General features: G+C 36.5%; 1 protein-coding gene across 1 annotated transcript in view; it reads right to left on the bottom strand.

Annotated features, from left to right (window-relative positions):
- Positions 1-18,969, bottom strand: part of LOC128866525 (uncharacterized) — a 118,149-nt gene that overhangs the window by 16,068 nt on the left and 83,112 nt on the right. Inside the window, exons 11-14 of the mRNA XM_054107338.1 lie at positions 15,475-15,812; positions 15,032-15,178; positions 11,513-11,666; positions 6,151-6,308 (exon numbers count right to left, since the gene is read on the bottom strand). Coding sequence (XP_053963313.1) covers positions 6,151-6,308; positions 11,513-11,666; positions 15,032-15,178; positions 15,475-15,812 — 797 coding nt within the window. The remainder of the gene's footprint in view (positions 1-6,150; positions 6,309-11,512; positions 11,667-15,031; positions 15,179-15,474; positions 15,813-18,969) is intronic.

Raw genomic sequence — 18,969 nt, 5'->3', positions numbered from 1 at the left:
GACGTTGTTATAAAGTTGCTCGTATTGTTTGCGTTTTGCAACAGATTCTGCATCACCGCTAATTCACGGCAAACCTTATGAACGAATGTACGGACACACATAAGAAAATTTGATTTTTCTCTTTTGGTGTGATTTGCACATATATCGACGATAACTGCGCGACTCTTCACTTCGTGAGTTAAGTTTTAGTATGTTACACTATATACTACTCAGTTGCTTCTAACAAGCAAACAAAAGAATTTACCAGCCTCTACTGCTCACTACTGCATGGTGCTCACACTCCATGCTTTATACTTCAATATGTTGATTGAGTGGAAAGAATTCATTTCCATTTAAGGAATTCAATAATCCTCACGATATTAAACGAAATAAGGCATAAATCAAGAGGTACACTTCACATTCGATTAAACTATGTTTATAACTAAATTTGATTGACTCTTAAATACTCTCCGATCAAATTGATAAGGTATAGCATACGGAAAAAAAATTGAGGTGTTCATGGAACCAATGTAGTATCAAACGCAATAATTCTATTTAGTTGGCGAATACTCGAAAATGTCGATAAGCCTATGGAAATCGCAGAGAAAGATCACTTAACTATGAACTACAGACTAGGGAGTGAACATTAACCCAAGGACCCCTTTGAATTATGATATTTACACAGTACCGGCTTTAAAACAAAGACCGATGCTTGGGTGACTTGGGAATTAGTGAAGAAAGCCCCTTTTAAACCAAACTAGTGTTTGCAATTTTTTTGCTAAAAGGTAAAAAAGTTTATCGCTTTTTAAAACAAAATGGAAACTAAATCGCATAAGAGAAAAATAATAGAAAAATATGCTGCTGAATGTCGGGCCAAGGATCACTAAGAGTGGATTAACGATCTACAAGGATTTGTTGTGCGGTTGGTGGAAGTTATTGCAAATGATTCACTATAGCTGCTTCCAGGAAAAGAAACACTCACTCCACTGCTGACATCACTGTCAGCAACTGACCAGACTCTAATAGCAGGTGATTGAATCGAAACGATTAGAATTTGCGAACTAGAAAGACAATGCCAGGCCGCAATATGTATCCTCAGCAACACGCTAGATGCGATACGAGCTTGTTTCGGAGGCCCTATTATATATATATATAATTGGCGCGTACACCATTTTTTTGTGTTTGGCCGAGCTCCTCCTCCTATTTGTGATGTGCGCCTTGATTTTGTTATACAAATGGAGGGACCTACAGTTTCAAGCCGACTCCGAACGGCAGATATTTTTTATGAGGAGCTTTTTCATGGCAGAAATACACTCGGAGGTTTGCCATTGCCTGCCGAGGGGCGACCGCTATTAGAAAAATGTTTTTCTAAATTTGGTGTTTTCACCGAGATTCGAACCGACGTTCTCTCTGTGAATTCCGAATGGTAGTCGCGCACCAACCCATGCGGCTACGGCGGCCGGATGCCCTATTTCATTAGGTAAATAGGCCGGACTGGTATCAGGAACTATCCTTCCTTAAGACCTGCGCAGCCAAAGCCCAAAACAATTAGCCCAGAATTTAAATTTTAAGGCAAAATTACCAATATATAAATAAATAAACTACTTTTGTCACAAGGGTTTTAAAAGTTTTCCTGTTAATGCAAAATTCTCCTCAAAAGAGGTTTATGAAAGTGAGTTTTTTGCCAATAGAGGCGAGGATATCTTCATTCGCGAAATTACGAAGTTGACTTCAAAATGTACCAAAGTTATCAAAATCCAGTACATACTGAGTCTAAATCAACTAATTCTAAGTATGTTCATATAACAATTCCAACACGGAAATAATGCGAAAAGATTATTAACACTTTTTTCTTAAACTCATAGCTGGCGGTGCGTATAAGTAACTTTTCTGGATTCAGTTTCCCTCTGATACATTTGCAGTTTTGTATGCATGCCTAGAAGTTTGTTCCTTAATTTTTGGAATCTTTCTTTTTTCTTTGTTATTTGTCTGCTCTAAGATTAATTATTTAATTGCACCGCCTGTAAGTAAATACAACTCTTCATTGAACTACCTCAGTACTGAATATGCAAATAACACAAACAGAAATAAGTCGAAGTGACTAAGAAAAAAAATATGCACACACAAACGAATTTGTTTACAAAATGGGAACGAAAACAAAAGGTGATAAAAAATAAGCTGTCCGTTGACAAGTTGATGACAGGGTGGCAACCTTCAGGTAAGAAAAGCAAAAGAAAACAAAATTTACTTTTAGAGGTTCATAAAAGATCGGAATAGTAACAACATAAATAAGAAATACAATCAAACAGCAATAAAAAACAAAGAAAATGTAAAATTTGCAGAGGAGCAATTTCACATACAACTGGAACTACAAAAACAAGTTCTTTAAAGGGCACAACCAAAGTGAGGTCCTATCGGCAAAAAGAGGCCCAACTAGCACAATCCTGTTGTTCGTTTAACGCATTGCATAACTGGACAATGGGCAAAGGTTGATGGAAAGCGATATTTAAATGGAAGATAAGTAAAAAAGGTTCAAAATGAAAAAAACTACAAAGAGTAAACAGACACAAATTTTATTGGACTATATGGCCTTGGGTTTTAGGCCTCCAACACCGGTATTGAAAATGTAAGGCTTGACGAACTCCTCAAAAGTATTCTCGACTTTCTTGTCCTTGACCGCTTTTTTCTTTTGTTTTGATTGCATCTTACTTGTTGGTTTTTTTCTTTCTCTTTAAATTTCAAGAAGATGCACGGCGTCAGATAGCTAAAGCACAGGGACTTACTGACAAGATTTGGCAATTAATTTCTTTCTTATTTAATTTGAATAACTTTTTATAAAAATATATTTAGTTTTCATGCAAAAACCATGTATGCAAATTTAAGGTTCGAACCTTTTCCAAATTAAAAAAAAAACTCAAAACCTTTCAATTAAAAATTAAAATTTTCTAATCAAAGTTTTACAAAAATTTCAAGTATAATAATTAAGTTCAAGTTTCAAGTTTCTAAAAAATCTCTTTAAATTTTTATAATTTTCTTCCTTGAATATGTTGCGCATCTTCTCTATATAAAGTGGATTTCGAACATTCGTTATATGGAGAAAATGCGCAAAACCGCCAGCTAAAAGACTATTTTTGAGCTATTTTACGCTTACAATTCATTTTCCAAAATTGAATGTATAGAATGCATACCCCAAATTTAAATTTGTCTGAAAATTCTCCTAGTGTGAGTTTTTGATGACATTTTTTCTGTATTGTTTAATTTGTTAAAAGTTTGACACTTTAATGTATATTTTTTGTAGGGGAATGAATTATATTTTCATAAATTTTTTTTAATTAAATAAAAAATTAATGAGTTGTTAAACCTCGTCAGTGTTTCCTAGCGCTTTAGTTATTTAACGCAGTGTATACGCCATCGCAGCTGGCCAGAATCTGCCCGACACGTACTTGAGCGCTAGGACGGATGCTATACATCGATTAGCTTACGTGACTTCAGCAACGCATACGTGGGTATACATTGTCGTGGCACAGGCCCGTTAATTGCCTCAACAGGATATGGCTGTTATTAAACCACTCGCTGAGCATTTGTTTGCGGTTTCATGCAGCAGGCAACGGAAATGCCACTGGGCACTGGGCAGACTTAATATACCCAGTGGCAACAACCACAACCACTGAGATTGTGGAAAATAGAAACAAATTTATCATACCAGCAGGTGTCGCTCACACGCTTGAAAAAAGTTTGCGAAGACGTAATTAAAAATGACTGTAGAAATGTGCGTTTCTTTTTTAATAATTCCGCATGCAGTATAAATATGCAGTGCGTTAGTGCGTTATTTACGGAGGTATTGATGTGAACCATGGATATGACTCTTGCAATAGGATTATTTTGGAATACGAAACACTTGAACATAATACCCTCTATTGAAATTGCTGATTACTATTATTTGCCTCACCATGCCATTAATAAAGAGAAAGTACCTCGACTAAGGTCTGTTCTGTGTCTGTATAGAAAATTAAGAAGAATATTTCTACTGTACCAATATATTATATATATGTATATATATATACCAATACCAATGGTACATAACAGAATTTAATTCAAACTCGCTCGCACATGAACGAGAGAGAATTCATGGATATTTTTTTTTTCAAATTTTTCCAGGGTTTTCCGATACAAAGTCTTCATTAAAAACCCCGCAATTTTATTTATTTTATTTTTATTACATTTTGTTAGTTCACTTTGCTACTTTGATATTATGAATAAACACCTTTGCCGCCTACGCGTAGATGCAAAAAAATTAAGCATTTAAGTATACACCCAAATAAAATCCACTGCATACTTCGTGAAAGTTTAAGTTCTTCTAGCCAAGATTTTTACTTAGCCTTACGCCTTATCAGCGTCCAGAAATGCAATATTTGATAACTTGCGTCTATTTATTTACTATATTTTTCTATTTCTTTTATAACCCATATAAAGCGAAGTTCAAAACTGTATATAAAAATTATAAAAAATCGGCAAGTTTGCATCAAACTTTTTACTTCGAATCTTTAGAAAAATTCTGGGTATGCAGTCTTATAGCCAATTTAATTTTATATAAGTGCAAGTTTGAAGTGGTGTTAATTTTTGACAATTTTTTTCGCTGAAATGCCGAGGCATCATACGAGGTCTATTCAAAAAATAAGGTGAATTTATTTATCAATTTATATTTTATCTTCTTTAAAATAGTCCCCCTCAGATATAATACGAGTACACTTGTGGTGCCGGCGTTTTTTTTTTCAATACTCGAAGCAATTCTGGTAAGCACTTTTTACTCCTTTTTGTCCTTGAGCTCTCTTAGAGATTCGGTTTTTATCTCCACAATCGTCGCAAAACGCCATTTTTTCACGGATCTCTTCAATCTTAGGAACAGAAAAAAGTCGCAGGGCGCCAAATCTGGTAAATACGGGGACAGAATACTGATAACGGTGTTGTTTTTGGCCAAATAATCTCGCACAAGCAAAGAGGAGTGAGCAGGTGCATTATCATGATGCAAACGCCATGATTTTTTCCCCACAATCGCGGTGTTTTTTCGTATTGCTTCTCGCAAAAGACGCATAACTTCAAGATAATAATCCTTGTTTACCGTACGACCTCGTGTGGTAAGAACTCCTGATGCTCTACGCCATGGTAATCGAAGAATATAGAGAGTAAAACCCTTGACATTTCATCGAACTTGTCGTGATTTTTTTAGTCTTGGCTCTCCTGGACTCTTCCATTGGGAATATTGGGCTTTGGTTTCCATGTCATAACCATATATCCATTATTCATCATGACCCTTTAAGCAAATCGGGATGATCGTTGACGTCATTCAACAATTCCTAAGCGTTTCTCATGCGACGTAGTTTTTGGTCAGCATTTCAATTCAATTTATTACAGCAATTTTGGAACGAACTTTGCTGACACACGCCTCAGTCCAAACATTTCAGAAAAGAATGCAGGGCATGAGTCAACCAATATGCCGACATCCTCAACAACTTTTCTAATTGTGATTCGACGATTATCCATAACACTTTTCTTAACTTTCTCAACATTTTTGTCGGTTGTCTATCTGCTGGGGCGTCCTTCTTTGAAAACCTTGTATCACTTGTAAACATTTTTTTAATCACAGTATTCTCACGGTATACCACTGTCAATATTTCAAGTATTTTTGAGCACTTAATTCTATTTTTTACACAAGATTTCATGCAACTTCTTTGATCCATTTCTTTCGATAGTATTTGTGCCTCACACAAACAAACTAAACATGCTATATTTCTAAGCCCGTGAACATATCTTCGAGAGGAGTGTACCAGCATAAAAAAATAATAATAATCGAAATTCGAATGTACGTAGCCCGCGAAATTTGAAAATGTATCTTATTTTTGAACACACCTCGTATGTTCATTGGTCCGAAAAAAGGCGATTTCGATTTCTTTATTTTTTTCTTGTGGAAGCTGGGGGTTGGCATTCTACATTTTTCGTCAACTTTTCAGCATTTATAGTCGAATTTCAAATTATGGTATACCGAGGATTTTGCCTTGAAAAGGAATTTTCAAATTTTTGTCTCAAAGTTTGTCGACCTCAAGTACCCCGTCAAAACTGGGCCCTAGCTTAACCCTCTTCCACTATTTTACTATTACAATTCAAAAAACTTACTTTATCCACTGCTTTACTGTTGGCACCTAGCTGTGCGAGTACGTTGTAGAAGTGTCCATTATCGTTTATGGTGGCGGCATAATGAAGCGCTGTTCGACCATCGTTGTCGGTGATTGTGGTAGTTTCTGGAAAACGTGCCGCCAGGTAGCGAACAATATCTGAGAGAGAGGATTATAGAACAAAGAAGAAAAAAATTTTAAATTTTAATATCGGCATGTAGCTTGTGCAATTATAAATAATAAAAAATTAAGTTATACCTAATTTTTTTTAACATTACTTTAAAAACCGAAGGATAGACTTCGTCGAAAACTTACAAACACATTCGGACAGTCCGGTATTTAAATAGTTTCATTCCTGCATGAGGCCCTATGTTACCGCTAGGAACCACTGGAAAATATATATGTAAGTATATTCCTGCATGTGGTGAAGAAATCCCCTGATTTTAGCTAGCACAATTTCAATTACCATGCCTAAAATTGAGAAACAGTGGCGAGACAGCAGTATTGGAATTTCTAGTGACAGTCAAGCTACACTGAAAGCCCCTGCTAACCCTCGCTGCTCTTCGAAGTTAGTCGGTGAATGTATGACAAAACTGAAGAGTGTTGCAAAACACAACAAAGTTAGTCTTATTTGGGTGCCTCTAGATTGTGGTATTGCAGGGAACGAGTTAGCTGATAAATTGGCAAATGAAGGCTATGGCAGTATGCCACTAGGCCCTGAACCCTTTCTAGGTGTCAACTCCGCATCGATTCGACTATGGATTGAGGACTTCATGAGGTCTACCCACAGAGGTCGTAGGTCTGAGTTGAACTCGTGCAGAGTAGCCAAGTGCTTTGTGAAAGAACCAAAAAGGAAACCTAACCTAAAACTCAGCAGAAAGGACCTGAGAGTACTGGTGGGTGTAATCACAGGGCACAACGTCTGTGATCAGCATATGGCTACCATGGCGGTCGTGGATAGCCCGATATGCCTATCCTGCCTTGAGAGTGACGGCACTGCAGAGCATTTTCTCTGTAGCTGCCCTGCATTTTCCAGAATCAGACTTAGGATATTGGGTTGCGCTACACTGAGTATGGACAAAGTTCATCCTCTTCCTCTTCCTTACCATCCACCTTTTATCTTTCCTATCTCTATCCTTTCTACAGATATCTATCCGGATGTAGTACAGTGGTCTACTGACTGATTGTTTGGATTTGCCCATCCCCCACAAATCTAATCTCTAATCTAAAATGCCTAAACTTCTATTTCCTCAAAACGGGTTCCTCCCGAAATCTGTAACACATTCTACGAGGAGTCAAAAAATCACACAGGAAGTGTTAAATGAGTTGTGTCTTCTACTGCTTCTAAAGACACTCCTCAAAAGCTGATATTCATATGGCATAATACCCATTAAGAGCCTCTATTAGTTTTGTCTCTGCAAGTCTCCACCTTGTGAAAACGGGTAATCCAGAGGGGCTGCTACTTTTGGTTTCGATTCTCCAATATCCTCTGCCGGACGCTTTCCTGATTTAACTTTATTTTCAAGAAGTAATTTTAGTACCGTGGCCGCCGAGGTGAATGGGTTGGTGCGTGCTACGATTCGGAATCCAGAGAGGACGTATGTTCGAATCTCAGTGAAACACCAAAATAAAGAAAATGTTGTTTCTAATAGAGGTTCCCTCAACAGACAATGGTAAGCCTCCGAGTGTATTTCTGCCATGAAAAAGCTCCTCATCTGCCGTTCGGAGTCGGCTTAAAGCTGAAGAAGTAGTATAACCAATAAACGAAAACGTACAATGAAAACATAGTTTATTCTACTATAAAAACCATAAAAAATCGAGTTTCAAACCATGTACAAATCGAAAAAAAAACTAATAAATTCAGAAAATTTTCATATAAAGATCTAACTCTTTTTCAGAATTTTTACAATAATTTTCAGAATGCAGCTTTTTAGCCCTTTAAATTTTGATCTATAATATAAAAGTTTAAAGAGGATGTAAAATGGCGTTGATTTCTGATAATTTTTTCTGCTGACGCGCTTGGGTGTTTTCTTCCACGAAAAAAAAAAATTCATTCGTTAGGTACGTGAGGAAAATGTGCAAGACGGCCAGCAAAAACAAAAATTATGGCGATTTTTGAGCCTCTTCAAATTAGCACTTTATAATACCAAAATTCTGTGCGTACTCGAAATTTTCTAAAGAGTTTAAAATTTTTATGAAAATTAGTTGAATATTTTTTTTTTTTTTTCAATTTGCTCAAAGTTGAAAACTTAGATTCACATATATGACATTTGTAGTAGAATGAACTGTACCTATATACAAATATATAATTGGCGGTTACACTCTCCTAACGGCAGATATTTTTTATGAGGAGCTTTTTCATGGCAGAAATACACTCGGAGGTTTGCAATTGCCTGCCGAGGGGTGACCGCTATTAGAAAAAACTTTTTCTTCATATTTGGTCTTTCATCAAGATTCGAACCTACGTTCTCTCTGTGACTTCCGAATGGTAGTCACGCACCAACCCATTCGGCTACGGCGGCCGCCAATAAACTACATATATTTCTCTAAAATATAAAATAAATCAAAAAAATTAATAAAGAAAGATTTTGCTGTATTTATTTAAGCCACACGTAAACAGGATTTTTTAATAATCATCTTTTAGCTCTCGACATTTTTTACAAATAGAAAATAATTGATAAATTTATAGCAAAATCAGAGTAACTAGTAAATAGAGTAATAGTAAATATTTCAGAGTTTTATAGCGAGAAAACCATACTCGAAAGGGTTAAGTCCACTTTGATTTTTTGCAGTTTGAAGTCAATTTTATGATTTTCTTAACACATTTGGCTTTTAAAGATACTAGTTTTAAAAGTTTAGGCAATTTATATCGTTACAGGAGAGATTCACTTTAAAATGCAGAAAAACCTGCGCAAATCGAAGGGTTCTGTGCATAGTTATAAACACACACACATATTTTTGGCCTTTATTTTATAATATTTAAATAGTTTCACGTGTTTATTAGCAGCCGGTTTTCAAAATTTTTTCACTCATATACTTATTTATATGGGCTATATGGAATGAAAAAGCATTTAATAAGTATTTTCCCGTAAATAAATGACCAAGCTATTTTCAGTTGACCTTCTGATTTTAAAATTAGGCACGCAATGCGACACAACTATTTCAATGGATTTAGGTCAACTTGTAATTAGTATGGCATCCTTATTATTTATGGATGAGCAAACACAGGTTTTAGTTAACTCTTCTTCTAACAAGAACAAAAAATAGAAAGGGCGTAGCTATTTTTCACTGCAATAAGTGTGTTCTGCCCAATAATAATATTTATTACTGAGCCCAATTCAGCTGAAAGCAGCCGGAATTAGAAATTTAAAATATTTAATTCAAATTATAGCTGACTTTCAGGTGAAAAGTAAGTAAAACTAAAGTATTTCATTTGACACTGTGAACCGACTTTACCGAATTAAAACTTGCGAGTGCGTACGCAAAAACCTGGTTAACGATCAAAATTAACTTTCCAAGAAAAACGCGTTTTGAGCTTTATAATTTTTTAATATTTAAATTTACGCGAAAATGCAGAGAAAAATTTTTGTAATAACATAATTCATACTTCCATTCATTTTAAGAAAATTCTTTTTAATTTGTTTATGTTTTGTTAGTGTTCTTTAAGCGGAAATAAAGGTTATTCATGGTTAGGGATAAACAGGAAATCATCAAAAGATATCTGCATTCTATGAGACAGCCAAGATGCCTTACTGGCTCTGGATGTATTCCAAAGAACATCAAGGAGTGTCTTACATTATCGCCAAATCCCTTAATAAGATGGCTAAACAGTATCGTATTATCTTATGCTGGGTTCCAGTCCACAGACATATACCAGATAACTGTAGGACTGACCAACTTGAAAGAGAAGATACCTGTATGCCAAGCTTAAATAATTTTAAGGGGTTACCTCTGGCAAATTGTAAGCTTCTTGTTATAGACGCACTAATCGGTTCTGTAAATCAAAAATGGTACCAATACCTGTGAAGTTGCTAGGCAAATATGACCAATGCTAAATTTATCCAAGATTATTACAAAATTCACTAGAGTTCAAATTAGGACCTTAGTAGGGGCTGTCACAGTACATTTTCTCATACGAAATCGCGCAATGCCGTTTACATGCATTATTTCTGTAGTAGCTGTGGGAATGAGAAGAAGTTGGAAACAATTCAACACCTTTTTCGCACATGCTCGGCTCTATCCAGAAGCAGGAACCGATATTTAAGATCCTATTTCTTAATGAATATAGATAATCTATACACAAAAATCGTTTACGCTTTGTTCAAAGCTCATGATGATACAATCAGGAAGGGGAAGTCTAGCCCAGCCCCTGCGGCTCACAACGGATACATTTCGTGGTCTAAGAGGCATCATGTTCCTATGTGTGATGCGGCTGTCAAACCTACCTACATTACATAATTGCAAAAAAAAATGTTCACTTGACACTTGCTGCATTGTATTTTTAAAATATTCAATGATATTAAACGGCCAAAATCAATTATCTGGGCGTTAGCCACCTTTTCTCAGGCGCGGTCATGTCTACTTATATTATCTCAAGCTGCTTTCAAGTTGTCTATGAAAACTTTATAAACATGTGTCTACCACATTTGGAGTTTAGTGTAATTAAACCCCATTTGTAAACACCTGAATTCTACTTTTTCTTAAGTTTCTCCGTGTAATGTTTTGTCTAAAATGGAAACGTTACGACATTATATCCCGCTTGTTCTCCTTTATTTGAATGCCAAAAGCGCGAGATTTCAACACGCTCCTTTACTCAAGTGAGCCCCCACAGACTGGAGCTCTTCAAACGTGCTCTTATAACATAAGATGTTTTCCTGCGGGATACAACTGGGTGAAACTGCCTGTGAATCAGCCTCTTGGTTTCATCACTGTTTCGAAAATCTCTCGCCTGTGCTATTTTTAAATTAGCCATTAAGCTACCTTTCTACCTAGAATTCTGACCTTATCACTACTGTCAGTGTCACGGTCATACTCAGTGTTCAGTCATTATAAATCTGCCGAGATTTTAAATGTTGCGTATGTAGCCGGAATTTCCAGTGGAACGCGATGAAGACACAACAAAAACTTTTTGTCTATGCACTCGTGATTGAGCCTACACAGTTTTAGTGAGATGCGTTGAATTGCATCATTTTGATAACAAAATTACAAAATTTTTCAACTAAATCTCTCACCATATCGATTGTGGATTTTCACAATTTCGGTGGCACTAAATTCAAAAAGCGTCCCTAAATTCAAAATATGCATTATACATCGAACACTCATTACATAAACTTAAATAACATTACGTGTATATGTTCTCTCACCAGCATTTCCAAAAAGCACTGCCACGTGTAAAGGCGTTGCCCCATTAGGTGAGATCTCATCCTTGGCAACGGCAAACTTTCGCCTATCCAAAGCCTGCTGCAAAGCAAGCAAACTGCCTTCTCGAGCTGCTTCGTGTACTCGGCGTATTTTACTCTGCGAAGGAAAACGAAGTGTTAATTCAAAATAGGTGCATTCATATTGAAATAAAAAAATAAATATTATTAAAGGAAAAAATAATTGCTTCTAATTGTTTTTTATTTTTTATTTTTGTTTCTTTGTGGTGAAATTTATCAGACGAGTCTACGACTTTACCACGCTGAAAACATTGGTTCGCGTCAGATCATCGAAATTAAGCAGCGTCGGGCGCGGTTAGTACTTGGATGGGGGACAGCTTGTCAGAGGAGTGATTCGGTTTCACAGCCTTTTTGCCTTTATACGACGGAAGGCTGATAAGTGTCTTAACTGGCCACTTTTTGGCTCAAAAATATATAAATCTTATTTTTCTTTTAAATCATACTATTCAAAGTATCAGCTATCAGCGCTTAAATCGTAGTTATGGCATCACTTCGTCAGGCAATAATTTTAAGAAAATACCTCTTGATTTTTGTGAAAATAGAAAGAGTAGAATTTCGTGTACCAACTCAACTACAACCAAAAGCACTATATAAGACTGAAAGAACACATAAGTGGACCATTTTTGTGGGCAAAACATAAATCAGCTGATTTCTACAGTAGTTTCAGTAGTTCAATATAATCCAAATATTGATAAAAGAATTCCTCATATTACGAGTAAATATGTTATTAGTCGATTTCTGTTACAAATATTATTGCCAATATTCTAAAATAATATTTTACGAGAATCAATTTTGTGAAATAATTTGTCCTCCTATCTTTTCCCTTTATAGACAATTTGACCCCTTTTTAGGAAAAGCACAAATAGGATATTTGAAGACTGAAATATTTTGCGTTTATAGATTGGAAGTAGTTAGAAACTGCAGTTTTATTGTGTTATTGTAGTCGGTATAGAGTTTCATTGTTGTATGACACTAAAAAAGATTGCTAAATAGATTTATGGCTATCAAATATTCAACAATGTCTTGACAGGTAGATCAGTGTACCATCAGCATAGAGATAAATCGGCGAATTTTGACATTAACAATATTATTAATAAAACTGCAAAATACAATGGGACCTTAAATAGAGCCTTATGACACAACTGATGCGACGGGTTTGGGCTTAAGTAGTTGTCACCACAATATTTCATAAGTAACTTTTTATTAATTGTAGAAAAATGTCCAAGCATATTGTGATAACACAATTTTTGCAGCAATATGTTTTGATCAATAGTATCAAAAGCATTTGCGAAAAGCCCTGTTAGGTAATTTTTATCATAAGCAGCGTGAAGATCCTGAAAAATTTGAAGCATAGCCGAGGAGTAACTATACTGAAATCCATATCCAGTCGGATCAATAGACTCAATATATTATTCTTGTCCAAGTGGCAGATACAAATTCAAACTCAGCATGATTTTGTAGAGCAGTTTATACAGATGCTAGAAAGTTGGTATTTAATATTTCTGGGCAAAGACTGTACACGCATTTATCCTCTTCTGAGCCAACTAAAAATTGAAAGTTTTTCCATAAGGCAAACTATCATGGAGCTGCCAGGTGTGCACTTTTCTGCCCTTTTCTTTTGGCATATCTAGTGCTTGCGGTTAATTTATTTCTTGCAACACGATGTTTTTGCCCTGATAGAGTAATGTTATCATTTTTCAATTCCATATATACTTTATTATGCTCTCTAATTAAAGACAACTTGCACCACGTAAACCATTGCTTCCTGTTACGATGGGCTTTAACGCATTAGAACAAATCTATCAGATATAGGGTTTTTCAGTAAGAACGCTTAAACTTTTGAACTTTTTTGAATAAAACACAAACGGTTTGACTTTTTTAACAATTTTTTTTTTTATTATCGAGTTTGAACATATACATTTAAGTATGAAATTCGATTTCTGTTGCATGACCACCGGGTGCACGTTTTACAAAGTCCAATCGTTGAACCCAATTTTCGACCACTCTTTTGCATAAATCGGCCGAAATTTCAGCAATTTCGCGTTCACTATTGGCTCTGAGCTCAGAAATCGTCGCCAGCTTGTTACTGTAGACCAATGACTTCACATAACCCCAAAACGGGAGGGCTTGTTAAATGGACCGTAAAATGGCCGTAATGCTCTTAAAGTAGCAGCAACGGAACGAATATTTTCATAAAAAATTTGCACGATTTGCAATCGTTGCTCAAGTGTGTAGCGTTCCATGATGAAATGTATACTAATGAAGTTTACAAATGACAAGCGAAAAATAAAAAATATTGCGTCGTTCGCCCTCCCTATCGGAAAAAAGTTGAAACGTACCTATTGAAAAACCCTTTATATGATTGACTAGAGCATTGATATGTTGCAGTTTTTCATCGACTGTTGTAAATAATCAACATATTGTCAAATTAAACTCAACAGCCTCCTTACTTAAGCGATGATTGTGGCATTCGACAGTACGAAAAGGTGTTACTTACATGCGGCGATGTCTGAATTTGGTATCCCCAAAATAATTATACGGCTTTGCAAGATGACGTTGCTCAACACCAGCAGCGTCGTCAAAATTGAGAAGGACCACATTTTGACACTTTTTTGAAGAAAGCCCGCAAAATATTGAATTCGAAAAGGCAAGGATTCAGAAGACCTAGAAAATTCTTCGGAAAATTTTACTAGGTGTTCCCTAAAGCAAAACCGTCATGTCACCAATGTAAACGTGAAGACTGAAGCACTGTAAAAGGAGCCGCGGAAGTCATTTGAATGAAATTATGCTCATGTTTTGTGGCTTTAATGGTTTCCTCTTTCTAATAAAAAATTTAAACATTTTCGAAAATATTGATGCATCTTTTATTTATAGACGAGTTATGTGAAATAATCTACAAATACTTGATTTTTGTTTTTCTTTGAAATGACTTTTTACGCGCTTATTTTTTAAGATCATAAAAATCAGTTACTGAGCAAAAAGTGTAAAATATCCCCACAAGCACCTTACCCGTGCGCTGGAAAGTGTTAGAGGAAAAGAGCCGCTTTTTAATAAAAATAATGCAGTAAATGCAAACTTTGGAGCCAAGCTGAACTGATTCTGCTACAGATTATTTACTAGCTCAGCCTCGACATTCTCCAAATTTATCTAGCCTCTAAGAGATTTTCATTGAAAGAAGGCATTAAATGTAAACTGAGGCATATTTTCTAGCGTTCAAGATAGAAATTTTTCAAAAGTAATTATGTAGAAACATCCTTGGAACAAATATAACACATTAGAGGATTTGGTGGTGGAAAAAAATAATAAAAAAATGTTCATAAAAAACATTCTATTTCTTGTGAAGATATTTATGAGACTGTCTTCGTGTATTCCAAATTTTTGAGGTTACCCAACTTAATTTTTGTTTTTAATTTTTTTTGTTTTTAGTTTTCTTTTACTACTCACCATATAATTGGGCACATTATTGAGAAACGCCTGTATATCTGGGTTATTTGATCTCATATCCACCAACTTGTTGCCATCACCATTAAGCACAATCTGCGCTAACTGCTCCATATCACCGGAATCAATGGCATTGCGTATATCGGACTCCTTCAGTTGTAATATATTTTATTAAATAAGTACAGAGATTACATTAAAAATGTTTAACAACAAAATGCAGATAAAAACTTACACCAATACAACAACAAAATAATCAATACTACCAGAGTAAACAAAAAAAAGCTAAAAGCAAAAAAGAAACCAAAAAGCCAATAACTGACTGTTAATTTTTCTATTAAAAAAGCGCACATAAACCGAAATACAACTACACTCAAAATAATTAATATAAAAAAAAAACAAAATCATAATTATATACTTATATAAATTCACACAATTCAGAAATTAACTTGTATGCTTAGCGTTAATACTTCATGTACATAAGCAGCGGATTGTGACTGAACTCTATTATCCTCCGATGCGCCAGCCACGAAGCCTTCAATGGCCAACGATGAGGTGGGCGAACTGGCATCACCATTGCCATATTTATCTTCATTGTGATTTTCGTCGAGCTGTTCGGCTGTATGTGGATCTGTGATGACATGGACATCATCTTCTGGTTCTGGTTCAGACTCGGCTGCGTTGTCGGATTTCGTTGCGGATTCAGATTCATCTTCAAGTTCTAGTTCCGGTTCTGATTCTGCTTCAGGTTCAGAATCGCGCTCCGCTCCGTTTTCATTTGCAGCTTCTACCTTCGTTTCATTATCGTTGTTTGGCTAACGAAAAATGTTCGATGGTAACAAATGCATTTTTGAATTGTACTAAAACTTTTGATGTGATGCTGCTTTTTCGAAAAAAATGCCCAAAAATACAGCACAACTTTCGTATTGAACAACTAATAAGCAGTGAAATATCTATCTACGGTGCTATACAAAATTTATCCAAGAAATATTACATAAACGAGTCAACCTTAACGCGTAGTAAATGTTAACCAAACATTCTCGTTAACTGGAATACACTTGTAAAAAACCAAAATTCCCAAAGTTATTGAACGGTTCGTGAATTTGAACGATCTTATAGTGGACTAGCTGTAAAGTGCATTTTAATTATTTCTTCAACTTTAATTTTTATTTTTGTATTTTTTAATTATTTCACAATTTTTTTCGGCTACTTTTGCATAATTTTGAAGGCTTGGTTCAAGAGTTGGCAGAGAAATATTTTACGGGAAGCTCCCCATTACATTCAAGTTCTGGCTACCGAATCACTGCAGTATGTTTCAAACTGTCCATTTGAGTAATAACTGTCACGGAAGAAAAAATCTACCACGAGATGTGTCTCTCGAGGTGAGGTGAGGAATACTAGTATAGGAATATTTTAAAATTAGGCTCATTTTGCTACCTGGCCACAATGAGTAGGAGCCCGTAAGGTTCCCTACGAAATCGAAGATTGCAATACTCTTACCTAATTGTGGTCTGCTCCAGTCATGATATGATGCCCTCAGCGAGCGCCGGGCAAGAAAACCAACTTGCAAAGTCGCAAGATCCTTCTGGCAATGAGCAGATCGGAAAACTGTGCGTTCAGCATCCTCTCAGTGAGACGACATTAATTCGATTTCTTTCTGCAGCTGCTTTAGGGAGGATGAGGTGAAAGCATTTCAGTACCTTCTTTTAAGATTTCCTACCCTCGTTTGGCTAAAATTTTGGTATCTTGGCACTCACTGTTTTCCTACGCCTGCGGATATAGCAGGCTTCGAAAGCCCTTGTATCAACTATAATCACCCTAAAAATGAAATATGATTGAATGAACCTTCTCAACATGTTATGGAACTTCAACACAGTATTATTAGGTTGGGTTTCTGGATAGGACGGAAGTTAAATAGCGCCCATAGTGTTAAAAAAGGGTTAAACATGCCCCTAAATGATCATAAGCCTTTCTGTGAACTTGCAAAGGGCCATATTAACGGACTTCTCAGGTGGTGGGAGGAAAAGAAATTCGTTGAACACTGTCAAAATTCTACTAATTAGCAACAAGCAAAACAATTCCTAGCACCGGACAGATGAATTACTGATAAGCTACTTACACTCAGCAGAGTAGACTTAACAATTTGAACTCATTACTTTACAGGTCACTGTAGTCTGAGATACCATTTAAACAGAACAACATCTGCCGATTCTGTGAAATTGAAACTGAAAATTCAGAACACATTAATTGTAAATATCCTGCACTAGGCAGAAAACGGCTACCCCACCTTGGTGGTAGTGCTGTGCAGTCATATAAATTATGAAACATTAAACATCTTGTGCTTATTTTTAAAAGGCCTTAAAATATAGGGGGCCTCGATGTGCCCTGATGTATTTCATTCTATTCTCGCTTTTCCTGTTTCCACGTCCCTTACCCTTTGCAACGGCATTAAAAAGGACTTTCTTTTATTAATAGTCCAAGTGAGTCCTTTCATGGACTGGCATGTAACCTAATCTAGATTCAACATAATTTCGATCCACTTGTGCAATAGAGATGGGTTAAGCGGAATCATCTTAGTACTTATTTGTATGCTGTCCGGTTTGTGCAAGGCTTACATTAAGTAAATTTTCTATATTTCATTACATGCCGCATTTTCCCCCAAATTCCTAACTAGTCACTGTTCGACTTTATATTATTCTTTCTTTCCTTGCCTATCTTTGGCTTCCTCCTAATATGTAGGTAGGTAGGTAAGATGGCAAGAGTACCCCAGGTACACTACAAGTAGCACTTACGTGCCGTTTTGATACCATAATGTGGACCACTACCTGTGAAAGGATTTAGAGAAAACCGTCTACAGCCATCCAGTGCTGTTTATGTGGCGGAGGAGAGACGTTAAGGGGACGTTAAGGAATCTCAAGCGCCACACAGTCTCTTTTTCTGCAGGATCCCCACAGCTTCTGCAATGGGGGTTGTACGGAATTCCAAGCTTCTCCGCATGAGTGCCGATCACCCAGTGACCAGTGATCATCGCAATGAGTTTGGAAATTGAATGGCGGGGGATTCCCATCACCTTAAGCGTTCTGTTTATATCGTATTGGGGCCATAGTGCTTTTGAAATGGCACACGATGAGACAAACCTCCATCTGTCTGGCGCTTTTCTTAAAAAGAAGTTGTGTAGTTTCCCTTTAACGACGGCCAAGGGGATACCGATGTCTAAGAAGGGGGCAGCTAGATCCGGTTCTGCCGCCCCCTTCCTGGCAAGCTCATCGGCAATTTCATTTCCCTCTATATTCCTGTGCCCAGGAACCCAGATGAGGGAAATGTTTCCTGCACGTTCGAGACGTTTGAGTTCCTCCTTACAGGAGCTCACGAGAAGAGAGCTGCAATACGGCGACGACAGTGCTAACAGCGATCCCGAAGCATATTGCATGCCTGCAGGATCGCGAAGACCTCTGCTTGAAAGTCGCTGCTTGTCTCCGGCAGTTTAAAGGAGACCGAAATGCTGGCTGATTTAGAGTAGACCCCCGCTCCTACACCGAGATCTTCTTCAAGACGCTACTATGTCCTACAGGACGTTGTCTCCAAAGGCCAATCTCCTTCAGCCTAATAGCACTCTGAGCAGCAATGGGTTAACCTGCAGATCCACAGGAATTAAGTGGAGAATAACGTTGAGCGCAGCGGTGGGACATGTTCTACAGGCACCCCTCCTAATATGTAGAATGACAATATTTTTCCACGCAAGAAGTTGCTTAGATTCGGACATTTTCTGGTATCTGGTATTCTGGCTATAAAGAAATTTAATAAACAAATAATTCAAATACACGGAGTAAAATACCGATTTCTGTGTTAGTTTCAGCTAAGCAACAGTAGTTGCTTAGTTTATGCCCAACACTGTACTTTAAAGCTTTTAAATGCATAATAAATTTGCTAATTTCCTAGAAACA

Source organism: Anastrepha ludens, chromosome 6 (assembly GCF_028408465.1).
Source record: "Anastrepha ludens isolate Willacy chromosome 6, idAnaLude1.1, whole genome shotgun sequence".
In the NCBI taxonomy this organism is placed as follows: Eukaryota; Metazoa; Arthropoda; class Insecta; order Diptera; family Tephritidae; genus Anastrepha; species Anastrepha ludens.
The sequence above is the reverse complement of the archived record's forward strand: the minus strand, read 5'-3'. Positions and strand labels throughout refer to the sequence as shown.